Genomic DNA, 14,217 nt, shown 5'->3' with positions numbered 1-14,217 from the left:
AGTCTCTTTCACGTCCACAGAAGCGCCTATCTGTGCCCCTGACTATAGAGTCCTCTATTACTATTGCTCTTCTGCGCTTTGACCCTCCCTTCTGAACATCAGAGCCAGCCGTGGTGCCACTGCTCTGGCTGCTGCTGTTTTCCCCTGATAGGCTATCCCCCCCGACAGTATCCAAAAGGGTATACCTGTTCGAGAGGGGGACAACCACAGGGGATTCCTGCACTGACTGCCTGCCCTTTCTGGTGGTCACCCATTTCTCTGCCTGCACCTTGGTGTGACCACATTTATATAACTGCTATCTAAGTGCATCCAATTGCCGCTCCAACTGAACCATGCAGTCTGTGAGGAGCTCCAGTTGGGTGCACTTTCTGCAGATGAAGCCATCTGGGACGCTGGAAGCCTCCCGGACCTGCCACATCTCAAAGTCAGAGCGCTGCACCCCTCTAACTGACATTGCGTCAATTAATTAGTAAATTAAAGTTAATAGTTACATTTTTTTTTAAAAAGTTAGTTATCTATCTATTTCCTAGCTCTAGATTTCTACTATAAATGTGAAAGCTAAATATAGTACTCTCCGATCTCTGGCTTAGATACCCCTCTAAATTATAATTAAGTAATTATGTTTAATTAGTTACCAATGCTTATTTTTTAAATTTAGTGTCGATTACCAACCAGCCACTCAGGTCACAGCTTTACTGTGATGTCATTTCAGCCCCCCCCCCCCCTCCCCCCCACACACACAATTTGAAAAGGGAATAAAAGTAAAAATGAGTAAAAATCACTTACTTACCTGCTGAGGGTCTCAGATGTTCTCAGGTTCTCTCCCTGCTGATTAAAAGTTACAGGCCAGAAGAAAGAGAGAGAACAAAACAGTAGGGGAAAAGCACCTTCTCCCACTCTGCACCGAATTACCTCACTGCACCAAATTACCAAGTTTCAAATTCTCACTCTGTCTGTGTCTCACTCACTCAGGCTGTGTCTGAGATAACACAAAGCTCTCCTGTTGGCTGTTTGATTACAGGGCCACACCGCATTCCACAACGGTCATACCGCCAGCTGATATCCAACCCAGCCAGTTACCCCCCCCCCCCCTCCCCCCATCAGCTTACTCTCGATCATCAGAAAAGGTGATGGAAGGAGTCATCAGCAGTTCCAACAAGCTGCATTTACTCAGCGACAACCTGCTCACTGATGCTCAGTTTGACACACCTCAAGGACTGCAGCTGTTCAAGAAGGCAGCTCACTGTTTCCTTCTCAATGGCACGGTGGCACAGTGACTGGCACTGCTGCCTCACAGCGCCAATGACCCGGGTTCAGTTCCGGCCATGGGTGACTGCGTGGAGTTTGGACGTTCTCCCCATGTCCGCCTGGGTTTCCTCCGGGTGCTCTGGTTTCCTCCCACAGTCGAAAGATGTGAAGGTTAGGTGGGGTTAAGGGGATAGGGGGAGTGGGTCTAGGTGGGGTGCTGTTTCAGAGGGTTGGTGCCGACTCAATGGGCCAATTGACCTCTTTCAGTACTGCAGAGGTTCTATAGGTGGGCAATAAATGTTGGTTTAGCCAGCGACACCCATAATCAGTAAATGAAAAAGAAAATGCACACATACGCACACATGTATTAGTGAGAGGCAGCACGGTTTTGTGAAGGGGAGGTCGTGCCTCACTAACTTGATAGAGTTTTTCGAGGTGGTCACAAAGATGATTGATGCAGGTAGGTCAGTGGATGTTGTCTATATGGACTTCAGTAAGGCCTTTGACAAGGTCCCTCATGGTAGACTGGTACAAAAGGTGAAGTCAAACGGGATCAGGGGTGAGCTGGCAAGATGGATACAGAACTGGCTAGGTCATAGCAGTCAGAGATGAGAAATGGAAGGACGCTTTTCTGATTGGAGGGCTGTGACTAGTGGTGTTCTGCAGGGATCAGTGCTGCGACTTTGCTGTTCGTAGTATATATAAATGATTTGGAGGAAAATGTAACTGGTCTGATTAGTAAGTTTGCAGACGACACAAAGGTTGGTGGAATTGCAGATAGAGATGAGGACTGTCAGAGGATACAGCAGGATTTAGATTGTTTGGAGACTTAGGCGGAGAGATGGCAGATGGAGTTTAATCCGGACAAATGTGAGGTAATGCATTTTGGAAGGTCTAATGCAGGTAGGGAATATACAGTGAATGGTAGAACTCTCAAGAGTATTGAAAGTCAGAGAGATCTAGGCATACAGGTCCACAGGTCACTGAAAGGGGCAACACAGGTGGAGAAGGTAGTCAAGAAGGCATACGACATGCTTGCCTTCATTGGCCGGGGCATTGAGTATAAGAATTGGCAAGTCATGTTGCAGCTGTATAGGACCTTAGTTAGGCCTCACTTGGAGTATCGTGTTCAATTCTGATCGCCACACTACCAGAAGAATGTGGAGGCTTTAGAGAGGGTGCAGAAGAGATTTACCAGAATGTTGCTTGGTATGGAGGGCATTAGCTATGAGGAGCGGTTGAATGAACTCGGTTTGTTCTCACTGGAACGAAGGAGGTTGAGGGCGACCTGATAGAGGTCTACAAAATTATGAGGGGCATAGACAGAGTGGATAGTCAGAGGCTTTTTCCCAGGATAGAGGGGGCAATTACTAGGGGGCATAGGTTTAAGGTGCACGGGGCAAGATTTAAAGGAGATGTATGAGGCAGGTTTTTTACACAGAGGGTAGTGGGTGCCTGGAACTCACTGCCGGAGGAGGTGGTGGAAGCAGGGACGATAGTGACATTTAAGGGGCATCTTGACAAATACATGAATAGGATGGGAATAGAGGGATACGGACCCAGGAAATGTAGAAGATTTTAGTTTAGACGGGCAGCATGGTCGGCGCAGGCTTGGAGGGCCAAAGAGCCTGTTCCTGTGCTGTACTTTTCATTGTTCTTTGTTCTTTTGTACCCATACACAAACACAGACACACTTACACACACACTCACACTGGGAACTGGCTGCAGTGCTGGGGATTTGGATTCTTGTGGTGTTCATGGTTTGAATGCTCGGATATCTCTGTGTTTGTCGATGTGTTGGGCTTTTCTGCTTTTGGGGGTTTTCATATTTTTAGACTTTTTGGATTTGGGGGTTTCCGACTTTTCAGGCCTATTGCAAACTGTAGGAACAGGTCCTCACCTTCCCATTAGGCACTTTACCGCTTTCGAGACTTAATATCGAGTTCGAAAGCTTCAAACCATGAACTTTCCCCTCCATCTTGACCCTCATTTTAATCCAATTTGTGTCCCCTGACCACAGGGCCATTTGCCTCTTTTTAAAAACTTTTACTTTCACAGAGTGCTGAGCCTTGCTCTGCTATTAACACATTCTGCTGTCTTACTTTTATGCTACTTTCAGCACCTTCTTTAGTCCTGAACACTGCTATTAACAATCCCTTTGCCTTGTGCTCCATGACATCTTTGTCAAGCCTCTCCTAGCCCCCACTTACCCCGACGTTCCATTTTGCTCCACCTGCCCCACCCCCCACTTCTAAACTATATAATCCATCACCTTTTTCCATCTCCTAAACTCTGATGAAGAGTCATACAGGCTCGAAATGTTAACGCTCTTTCTCTTTCCACAAATGCAGCCCGACCTGCTGAGTTTTCCCAGAATTTTCTGCTTTTCTTTCAGGTTTCCCGCATCTGCAGTATTTTGCTTTTATACTAAAGGAATGGGTCTTGTGAGAAAGCTGTTTCAATACTCATCAGTGATTTTATTCTCCACACAGATTGGAGAAATCAGATTGGCAAATAGCCTGGAAGATGAGTTCATTGAGTGTTTTGGGGACAATTTCGTAGAACAGCACATTCTAGACCAACCAGAGTGCAGATTCTTTCAGACCTGATGACATGTTATGTGACATGATTAATTAATGATGTTGTAGTAAAGGAGCAAGGTAATAGTGATCATAATATGATTGAGTTTCACTTTCACTTTGAGGGAGGGAAGGGTGGGTCTCGGACTAGTGTTTTAAACTTTTAATGGCAATTGCGAGGATATAAAGACAAAAGTGACTGGACCGAGTTGGAAATTAGGTAAAGGGGTGAAGCGGCGGCAGAGAGGGCGGTAAGGTAGTACAGTGGTTCGCACTGTTGCTTCACAGCACCAGGGTCATAGGTCCGCTTCCCGCTGTGCGGAGACTGCACGTTCTCCCAGTGTCTACATGGGTTTCCTCCGGGCACTCGGGTTTCCTCCCACAATTCCCGAAAGACGTGCTGTTAGGTAAATTAGACATTCTGAACTCTCCCTCAGTGTACCCGAACAGGCGCCAGAATGTGACAACTAGGGGCTATTCACAGTAACTTCATTGCAGTGTTAATGTGAGCCTACTTGTGACACTAATAAAGATTAAGACATTGAAGGAAATATTTCGCAACACGCAGCAACGGTACATTCCAGTGACGGAGAAAGATTCTAGGGGAAAGATACACTGCAGTTAACCAAGGAAGTTAAAGATAGTATTAAATTGAAATGAAACGTCTGCAACGATCAGTGGTAGATAAGATAGGACAGAATTTAAAAAGGAGCAAAGAACAGCTGGTAAAGAAAAGGAGAAATTAGAGTATGAGAGGAAGCTAGCTGGAAATGTAAAAACAGATAAGAGGTTTTACAAGTATTTAAAAAGGAAAAGGGGAACTAGAGTGAGCAGTGGTCCTTGAGAGAGAGAGACTTCCTAAAGCGGAGTGCCAAGAATTGATCCCAACACCAGGTTCATAAAGGCTGATGGACGCGTTGTGCAGGATTCGCATGCCTGTGGGAGAGTAAATTTGGGCAGATTCTCAGGCACAGGGTAGTCCAGGTGAGGTGGTGCTTTCAAATAAGGGTGAAAAGTTGAGAAAGAGAAGAGAGTGTTGGAGAGAGTTTGACGGGTACCTTTCTAGCAATTGAAGGAAGTTTTTTTCTTCTCTCTCCGGCTGACTGTTACGAATCAGGAACCTTCTCTCTTTCTCTTTCTCATTCTTTTCCTCTTCCTCAGCTACTGCTGGAGAAATTCACCGAATTTGCCCATGAAACTGGGGTAATTGGTCAGGAGCGGGTGAACACGGTAAACCAGATGATAGACGAGTTGATCGATTACGGCCATGCTGACGCGGCCATCATCGCCGAGTGGAAGGACGGCGTCGGGGAAGCCTGGGCGGACCTGCTGGAGCTGATAGAAACGCGAGCGCAGATGCTGTCAGCGTCCCAGGAGTTGCACAAGTTCTTCACCGACTGCAAGGAGGTGACCGGCCACATTGAGGAGAAGCACAAACAGCTTCCGGAGGTTTCCGTTGGGGATTCCAGCAGCACCTTTACACTGCAGAGAATGCTGAGCTCATTTGAACACGACATCCAGGTCCTGGTTGCACAGGTATTTATTTACTCAGTTGGCTTTCATTATTTTTCTCTTCTGGGGTGAGGGGTTTGCGGCCTACCAGTACATTGGCGGAAGACGCCAAAAAAAAAAGTTTGGAGTTTGTTCCAAAGTTAGCAAAAGAATCATAGAATGCCTACAATGCAGAAGGAGGCCATTCGGCCCATTGAGTCTGCACTGAATCTCAGGAAGAGCACCCAACCCAGGTCCACGCCCCCACCCTATCCACGTAACCCCACCTAACCTTTGGACATTAAGGGACAATCTTTCATGGCCAATCCACCTAACGGCACATCTTTGGACTGTGGGAGGAAACCGGAGCACCCGGAGGAAACCCACGCAGGCACGGGGAGAAAGTGCAGACTCCGCACAGACCCGAGGCCGGAATCGGACTCGGGTCCCTGGCGCAGGTGAGGCAGCAGTGCTAACCCAGGACGGCAAATCCGAATCTAGATTGAGAAAAGCCGAATTGTATGAAAATCAACGGCGGGGGGCGGGCGGGGGGGGGGGGGGGGGGGGGGGGGGGGGGGAGGCCATTCATCCCTTCTAAGCTTTTCCAGCAGTAAATTGCACCATCCTAACTCCAGCCGGAATTCTCCGGCAGTTTCCTGGTGGTGGGATTCCCTGGTCTTGCCGGCAACGCGGGTTTCCCGTCGGAGTGGGGGGGGGGGGGGGGGGGAGCCTCAACGGGAATTCCCATTGACAGCGGCGGGAAGAGAGAATCCCACCGTCAGCGAATGGCGGCCCGCCTCCCGCTGCCGAGAAACACGCGGCCAGGAGGCCGGAGAATCCTTCCCCTACCCGCGTACTTCCTTAATCCTTAATGTTTTTCAATTTTGACATTTTGAGTTGATCGCCCGACCTCAAGAATTTTTTGTGGGGGGCAAGAGACTGTCCAGATCCCTTGGTGCGAAGAATTGCTTCCCTGACGTCGGCCTCTGAACACTGACTTTAATTTTTACGTTGAAATCCCATTTTCCTGGATTCCTCCATCAGAGGGAAAGAGTTTCTCTCAATTTATCCAATCAGAACCTCGTATCATCTGAAACCGTTAATCATTTTTTAAAAATGTATTATTTTGCGGGATACGGGTGTCACCAGCATTTGTTGCTCAAGCCTAATTGGCCCTCGAACTGAGTGTCTCGCTCGGCCATTTCAGAGGACGGGTAAGAGACAGGCTGCGGCTCTGGCGTCACCTGTAGGCCAGACCCGGGTAAGGTCGGCAGATTTCCTTCCCTGAGGGGCATCCGTGAACCAGATGTGTGGGTTTTTTTTTTAAACGACAATCGATGGTGGCTGTCACGGTCGCCGTTACTGAGGCGAGCTTTTCAATTCCAAATTTGATTCATTGAATTGAAGTTCCACCTGCTGTTTGGGGTGGGATTCGAACTCGTGAACCCCCGGAGCATCAGCCTGGGGCCTCAGGACTACTAGCCCAGTGAAAATACCACTACGCCACCTCCTCTGTGTTTTGAGGGATTGTGGCTCTGCTCTATAATAACTGTCCTCATAATTGAACCGTTTTGCCCCTCCAAGCTCCAGTTTGATTACTCAGGCCCTCGTGAGAAGTCTCTGAACCCCGATTTAAACACTTGCCCTGAGCCCGTGATCACCCGGCAATCTTGTATGCAGGAAAACAGATCAGAAACGTTTCTGCAACCCGTCCTCATATTGTAGCTCCTTAAAGCCTGGTACCACAATTGGCATTCCATTTGTTTTGGATTCCCTGATGTGAAGTGGGCAAGACCAGGATTCGTTGCCCATCCCGAATTGCCCTTGAACTGGGCGTCTCGCTCGGCCATTTCTGGGGTATTTAAGAGTCAACCACATTACTGTGGGAGTCTGGAGTCACATGTAGGCCAGACCGGGTAAGGACAGCAGATTTCCTTCCCTAAACAACCGACGATAGTTGTTCTGGCCATCATTACTGAGACTAGCTTTTAACTCCGGATTTATTAATTTCACCAGCTGCCAGGGTGGGATTTGAACCCCTCTCCCCAGAATATGAGCCTGGGGCCTCTGGGCTACTAGCCCGGTGACATTGTCACTGTGCCAGACAGCTGATGCGGTTGCCGACGGGCAGAATTGTTTCACCCCATTTTATTTCTGGTCTAAACATATGCTTAACGCTCTCCCTAACCCACGTGTGTGCCCGGTTCCCAGGTGAGGCAACTGCAAGAGAATGCGGCCCAGCTGCGGACGGTGTACGCCGGCGAGAATGCCGAGGCCATCCTTGCCCAGGAGCAGGGCGTCATGCAGGCTTGGAAAGAGCTGTTGGGCAACTGTGACCAGCGGAGACTGCAGCTCACCACCACCGGCGACAAAATCCGCTTCTTCAGCATGGTCCGTGACCTGGTTAGCTGGATGGACAGCATCATCTGCCAGATTGGAATGGGCGAGAAGCCACGGTGCGTATCAGATTGTGGCCTCGGCCTTTTTAACCCACAGAGTCCAGCCTCCGCAGCGTTAACATTTACAGTACAGGTTCAGCAGAGTGTGCAGCCTTTCCTATCATCCAAAGCAAACACAGACTCTATCCACACACTTAGACTCCAAGAATCCTCCAGCAAAAGAACGGGGCCATTCATTCAGTCCATAGTTTTGATAGTAATAACCTTTATTAGTGTCACAAGTAGGCTTACATTAACACTGCAATGAAGTTACTGTGAAAAGCCCCTAGTTGCCACACTCCGGCGCCTGTTCGGGTACACAGAGGGAGAATTCAGAATGGCCAATTCACCTAACAAGCACGTCTTTCGGGACTTGTGGGGGGGAAACCGGAGCACCCGGAGGAAACCCACGCAGACACGGGGAGAGCGTGCAGGCTCCGCACAGACAGTGACCCAAGCCGGGAATCGAACCTGGGACCCTGGCGCTGTGAAATCATAGTGCTAACCACTGTGCTCCGTGCCGCCCGCACGTTCTTGTCTTAATTCATTGAGAGGGCAGCACGTCAGGTCCTGGGGTGGGATTCGAACCCAGAGCTTCTGCCTCCGAGGCAGGGGCGCTAACTCACTGCGCCGCAAGACCTAATTGCATGTCTATACGGCCTTTAATATTATAATTACAACCTCAGACCAGCCATGATCTTAAATTGCAGAGCAGGCTCAAGGGGCTGAATGGCCTACCCCTGCTCCTTCGTTAGTATGTTCAAAGAACCTGCTGCTAAAAAGCGGTTCCTATTTCTGCGACTCTTTTGCTAATTTTACTAATCTTCTTAACTTTGCATCCCCGACCCTCCTGCCACATTAACAGTTTCTCCCTATCAACTCTATCCGAAACAGTCACTAGGTAATACAGAACTTTAGTGTTGCTGAAAAGAGACACGTGTTGCCAAAGATTTTCATCTTGCACTCATCAGGACAAATGCAAGAATGCCAAATTTCACAACAATTTGAATGACAGGAGTAAAGGGTGCTGATTGGTTGGCAAGTCTATTCCGATTGGCCACATGCTTGTGAAACCCAAAACAAAATGCCTGCTGTTAGATTGGGCAGCATTTTCTGAACAAAATGGAGTGCGCCAATAGCTGCACCAGCAACCAGTTTAGGATAATCAGTTGAGCTCAGAACGTGGCTCATTACACTCACTTCAAAGCAATATCCAATCACACACAGAGAACTGCTCTCTGCAAACAAAAAAGAATATGTTCAAGCCTTTTTTGAATGACCGGGGAGCTATCGATCCCCGTTGCTTTGCCCATGGTCATACCTCAGCCAATCAGTGGGAAGTTTTCCAAATTTCCACAGGACAGAGATTCAGTTTATCTCCACCTATCCTATTAAATTGCTTACTCTTCTTAAACCCTTCCCCTTGGATCAGTGGTGGGCAACCTACGGCCCGGGCGGTCACATGCGGCCCATCGGGGTTCTGAGTGCGGCCCCCACGAGACATTTTGTTGACCGTTGCCCACGCGCGGGGTCGCCACATTCCGCTGATTCCCGTCCGTGTAGTTTTTTTCCTGCCGGTATAGCTGAAGTGATTCGCTCGTCAAGTGAGGGCGAGTGAAGTGAGGTGCGTGATGATTGCTCACAACATTGACTGTGAGAGCCGTGTGCTCCCTCTGTGTCCAAAGTGATGACAGTTCTATTAATATATAAAAGATTAAGCACATAACTCATTATGAAATATTCGGCGTGTATTAAATGTATTTAATCTTATCCATGGGTCCATGGTTAGTGAATAGACTCGATTTCAATCCTGCGGCCTACTGAGATGAAGGAGGGCTTCTCATGCAGCCCAACCGCTCACTGAAGCGGCCCATCACTGCCTTAGATCATCTAAACGGAGTCAAATTGATGTAATGTGTCCTTATAATTTACCCCTTTTAACCCTGGTATCATTCTGATGAATCTGCGATGCTTCCTCTCCGAGATCAGTGCATCTTTCCTGTGGTGTGGTGTCCAGAACTGAATGGAGCCACTCCAGATAGGCTCTATTCAGAGCTCTGTACAGTTGAAGCATAATTTCCTCCCTTTGGTGTACACACCCCTTTCGAGAAAAATATCAAGGGAGTCAATGGACCCTTTACTGATCCGTCAAATTATCTATCCCACCCACATGGGGCAAGACCTGAAAATCCCGGTCCAGGATTGGATCTGCTTTTTTCCCTGACCCACGCACTAACACTGAATAAGCTCTGTGGATAACTCCCAAAATCACCGGTGTCACTCGTAAAGCCCCACCATTCAGGAAAGAAGCAGTTTTGACATTCCTGGATCCAAAGTGGATCTCGACCCCATGCTTCCTGATATGGAAATTCTGCGTCCGCGCTGACAGCGATAGCGGGGCGGACTTGCAAAGGAGCATCCCGGCCTTAGACAGATGGCTTTCTGTTCATTCATCCAAGTCATTGACAACTGTGGTGGAAAGTTGACATCTCAGTCTGGGTAACGTCTCTCGTTACGCTCTCCCAGCCAGAGAATGTAGCCCCCTCACCCCACCCCCAAAAGGTTAGAGTGCGTGTGTCCTGTTCACCTGGAGTCTCAGGGTACTCCCTCCCTCACTCATCCTCACCCACTGTGTGAGTGTTGGTGTGTGGCCATGAGGGTGAGTGAGAATTCTGAGTGAGTAAGACACACACATATACACCCTCCCTGATTTGGTTTATTATTGTCACATGTATTAGAAAACAGTGAAAAATATTGTTTCTTGCATGCTGTACAAACAATGCACCGTACATAGGGAAGGAAGGAGAGACTGCAGAATATAATGTTACAGTTATAGCAAGGTGTAGAGAAAAGATCAACTTAATACGAGGTAGTTCCAGTGAAAGGTCTGATGGCAGTAGGGAAGAAGCTGTTCTTGAGTCGGTTGGTACGTGACCTCAAACTTTGGTATCTTTTTCCTGACGGAAGAAGGTGGAAGAGAGTATGTCCGGGGTGCGTGGGGTCCTTAATTATGCTGGCTGCCTTTCCGAGGCAGCGGGAATTATAGATAGAGTCAATGGATGGGAGGCTGGTTTGCGTGATGGACTGGGCTACATTCACGACCTTTTGTAGTTTCCTGCGGTCTTGGGCAGAGCAGGCTCCATACCAAGCTGTGATACAACCAGAAAGAATGCTTTCAATGGTGCATCTGTAGAAGTTGGTGAGAGTCGTAGCTGACATGCCAAATTTCCTTGGTCTTCTGAGAAAGTAGAGTCGTTGGTGGGCTTTCTTAACTATAGTGTCGGCATGGGGGGACCAGGGCAGGCTGTTGGTGATCTGTACACTTAAAAACCTGAAGCTCTCGACCCTTTCTACTTTGTTCCCATTGATGTAGACAGGGGCATGTTCTCCACTACGCTTCCTGAAGTCGATGACAATCTCCTTCGTTTTGTTGACATTGAGGGAGAGATTATTGTTGTCGCACCAGTTCACCAGATTCTCTATCTCATTCCTGTACTCTGCCTCGTCATTGTTTGAAATCCGACCCATTACGGTGGTGTCATCAGCAAATTTGAAAATCGAGTTGGAGGGGAATTTGGCCACACAGTCATAGGTGTATAAAGAGTATAGTAGGGGGCTGAGGACACAGCTCACACTCACCCGCTCACGCGCTCACACTCACCCGCTCTCCCACACACTCACTCACTCACTCATTCACGCTCACACACATTCTCATTCACGCTCACACTCACATTCACGCTCACACACACTCGCTCTCACACACACTCACTCGCTCTCACTGTCTCTCTCATACACTCCCTATCTCACACCCTTGTTAAGTAATGGGTTAAGAGACATTGCACTTAGTTGTCGCATTTATGTTAAGTATCCATTAATTGACACTGATATGTAAAGGGGTTTCAGCTGGCCTCTGTCAGGTGATGTATAGTGAGAGTTTTGTGCAAAGGCTGTAGGAAGGAAATAAATGCGTGTTTGTGAAAAAGGAACGGAACTTTAGACTCTTCATATCACAGCAACTAAAACGTCTAACAATTGGTAGCAGAGGATGGTTGCTGTGTAAATGTGAAGGGTTGAAAGATACAACTTTTCCAGATAAACCAAGGAGTGAGTGAGAAAAAAAAGGGATATATGGCTGAACCCAGGATAAAGATGGCTGGATATGACTATCCTCCCTTATTTTCTGAAAAGGAATCGTACGACCAATGGAGAAGTGCAGTAGTTATGTGGACTAAGGTAACTGCTTTGGGAAAGAGAAAACAAGGTATGGCATTGGCTCTTTCTCTACCATATGGCAGTAAAATCCGAAACAAAGTGCTTTCTGAGCTGGAATTGGAAGAGTTAGACTCAGAAGAAGGTCTGGAGACTTTATTACATTATATGGATAAGATTTATAAGAAAGATGGCTTGTTAAGTGCGTATGAAGCATGGTCGGATTTTGATAAGTTCCGGAAAATGGAGGATATCTCCATGGAAGACTATATAATGGAATTTGGCAGACTATATAAAAGACTGTATAAACACAACCTGTATTGGCCTTTAAATTACTTGACTGTGCTAGAGTGAGCAACAGGGATAGGCTCCTGGTTTTGACAGGAGTTCACTTTACTGATAAGGATACCTTATTCGAACAGATGACAAAAGCTTTACAAAAGTTTCTGGGGAAACATTCGATTCCGATGGCTCTGATGACCGAAATAGGTCAGCCTGCAATAAGACAGAATATGGAAGATACACTACTAACAGGATGGTGAAATCGTATGGCCACGAACAGGGCTCAAGACTATAGAAGGAGACCGAGACAAGGAAATTATGAAGACAGAAACCCTGTTAGAACCTACAATAGGAAGATGAACCCCAGAAATGCACGGGGCATGATAAATCAATGTTTTCGATGTGACTCTCAATACCATTATGCTTTCAACTGTCCAACTCATTATGATAGAGTGTTTGAAGCGACACATGACATGGAAGAGTCAGAAGAGGAAAAAGATAGTGACCAGAAAGAAGGCATTGTCCTATTGACAAGCAGTTTTACACCAGTAATGAGGGTGTTGGTTGCAGAATCCTTCAACTGTGCTGTATTGGACAGTGGCTGCACATCTACTGTGTGTGGAATTGACTGGTTAAAATGTTACCTGGACTCTTTGAATGCTGAAAATCGTAACAAGGTTAGGGAATTTGAAAGTTCCACAAGATTCAGGTTTGGAGATGATAATACTCTGAAGTCGCTGAAAAGAGTGCAATATTGCCGGAGTGAATCATTTCATTAGCACGGATGTTGTATCACGTGAGATACCTTTGCTTCTGAGCAGACCGTCGATGAAGAAAGCACACATGAAACTGGATATGGAACAGGATAAGGCAACAGTTTTTGGAAAGACGGTGGACTTACAATTTACACAGTCGGAACACTATTGTATTCCATTACTGACAAATAATATTTCAAGTAGAGTGGTTAAAGATGTGTTAATGGCAGTTGAAAATGGGACTTTCGCTGATAAAAAGCTTGTGGTATTAAAACTGCATAGGCAATTTACACATCCGTCTCCTCAGAGGCTGAAAAATGTATTAAAGGATGCAGGGGTAAGGGATGACAACTATACTAAACTGATAGAACAGGTTAGTGACCGCTGTGAAGTTTGTAGGAAGTAAAGAAGGACACCAGCACGACCGATAATAACCCTACCTTTGGCCAGGGATTTTAACAACATTGTGGCCATGGACCTTAAGATCTGGGATAAAGCAAATAATATATTTATTTTGCATTTTGTAGATTTAGCAACCAGATTTAGTCAATCAACGATTGTACGAAGTAAAGAAAAGAGAGTAATTCTGGATCAAATCGTGGAAAAATGGATAGGGACAGGAATGGGTCTACCGGCAAAATTCCTTATGGACAATGGGGGAGAATTTACTAATGATGAGTTTAGGGATATGTGTGAAAACATGAATATCAGAGTTATGAATACAGCTGCAGAAAGCCCATTTAGTAATGGTGTCTGTGAAAGAAATCATGCTGTCATTGATGACATGCTTAGGAAAATTTTGGCAGATCGACCAAATTGCAGGCTAAATTCAGCTTTAGCATGGGCAGTACATGCAAAGAATTCATTGCAGATGGTTGGGGGCTATAGTCCTTATCAATTAGTGTTTGGTAGAAATCCTAAAATTCCGTCCATTTTGGATGACCAGCCTCCAGCTTGGGAGGGGACTACAATTAACTCTGGTTTTGCTGAACATTTAAATGCATTACATAGCAGTAGAAAAGCTTTTTTGGAAGCAGACGTCTCTGAAAGAATTCGCAGAGCTTTAAGACATAACGTACGGCCATCAGATGCCGTTTTTCAGCAAGGAGGCATGGTATACTATAAGAGAGACAATTCTAATGAATGGAAATGCCCAGGGAAGATCATAGGCATAGATGGCAAAACAAATATTTTGCAACATGGTAATCAAACTGT

The 14,217-nt window shown here is 46.7% G+C and overlaps 1 protein-coding gene across 1 annotated transcript in view; it reads left to right on the top strand.

Moving 5' to 3' along the window:
• sptbn4b (spectrin, beta, non-erythrocytic 4b) overlaps positions 1–14,217 on the top strand; it is a gene marked incomplete at its 5' end in the record, with an annotated part of 283,604 nt that overhangs the window by 230,412 nt on the left and 38,975 nt on the right. The window contains 2 exons of the mRNA XM_072489877.1: positions 4,989–5,363; positions 7,530–7,774. Coding sequence (XP_072345978.1) covers positions 4,989–5,363; positions 7,530–7,774 — 620 coding nt within the window. The remainder of the gene's footprint in view (positions 1–4,988; positions 5,364–7,529; positions 7,775–14,217) is intronic.

This window comes from Scyliorhinus torazame, chromosome 25, assembly GCF_047496885.1.
Source record: "Scyliorhinus torazame isolate Kashiwa2021f chromosome 25, sScyTor2.1, whole genome shotgun sequence".
Taxonomy (NCBI): Eukaryota; Metazoa; Chordata; class Chondrichthyes; order Carcharhiniformes; family Scyliorhinidae; genus Scyliorhinus; species Scyliorhinus torazame.
This window is presented reverse-complemented; position numbering and strand designations above follow the sequence as displayed.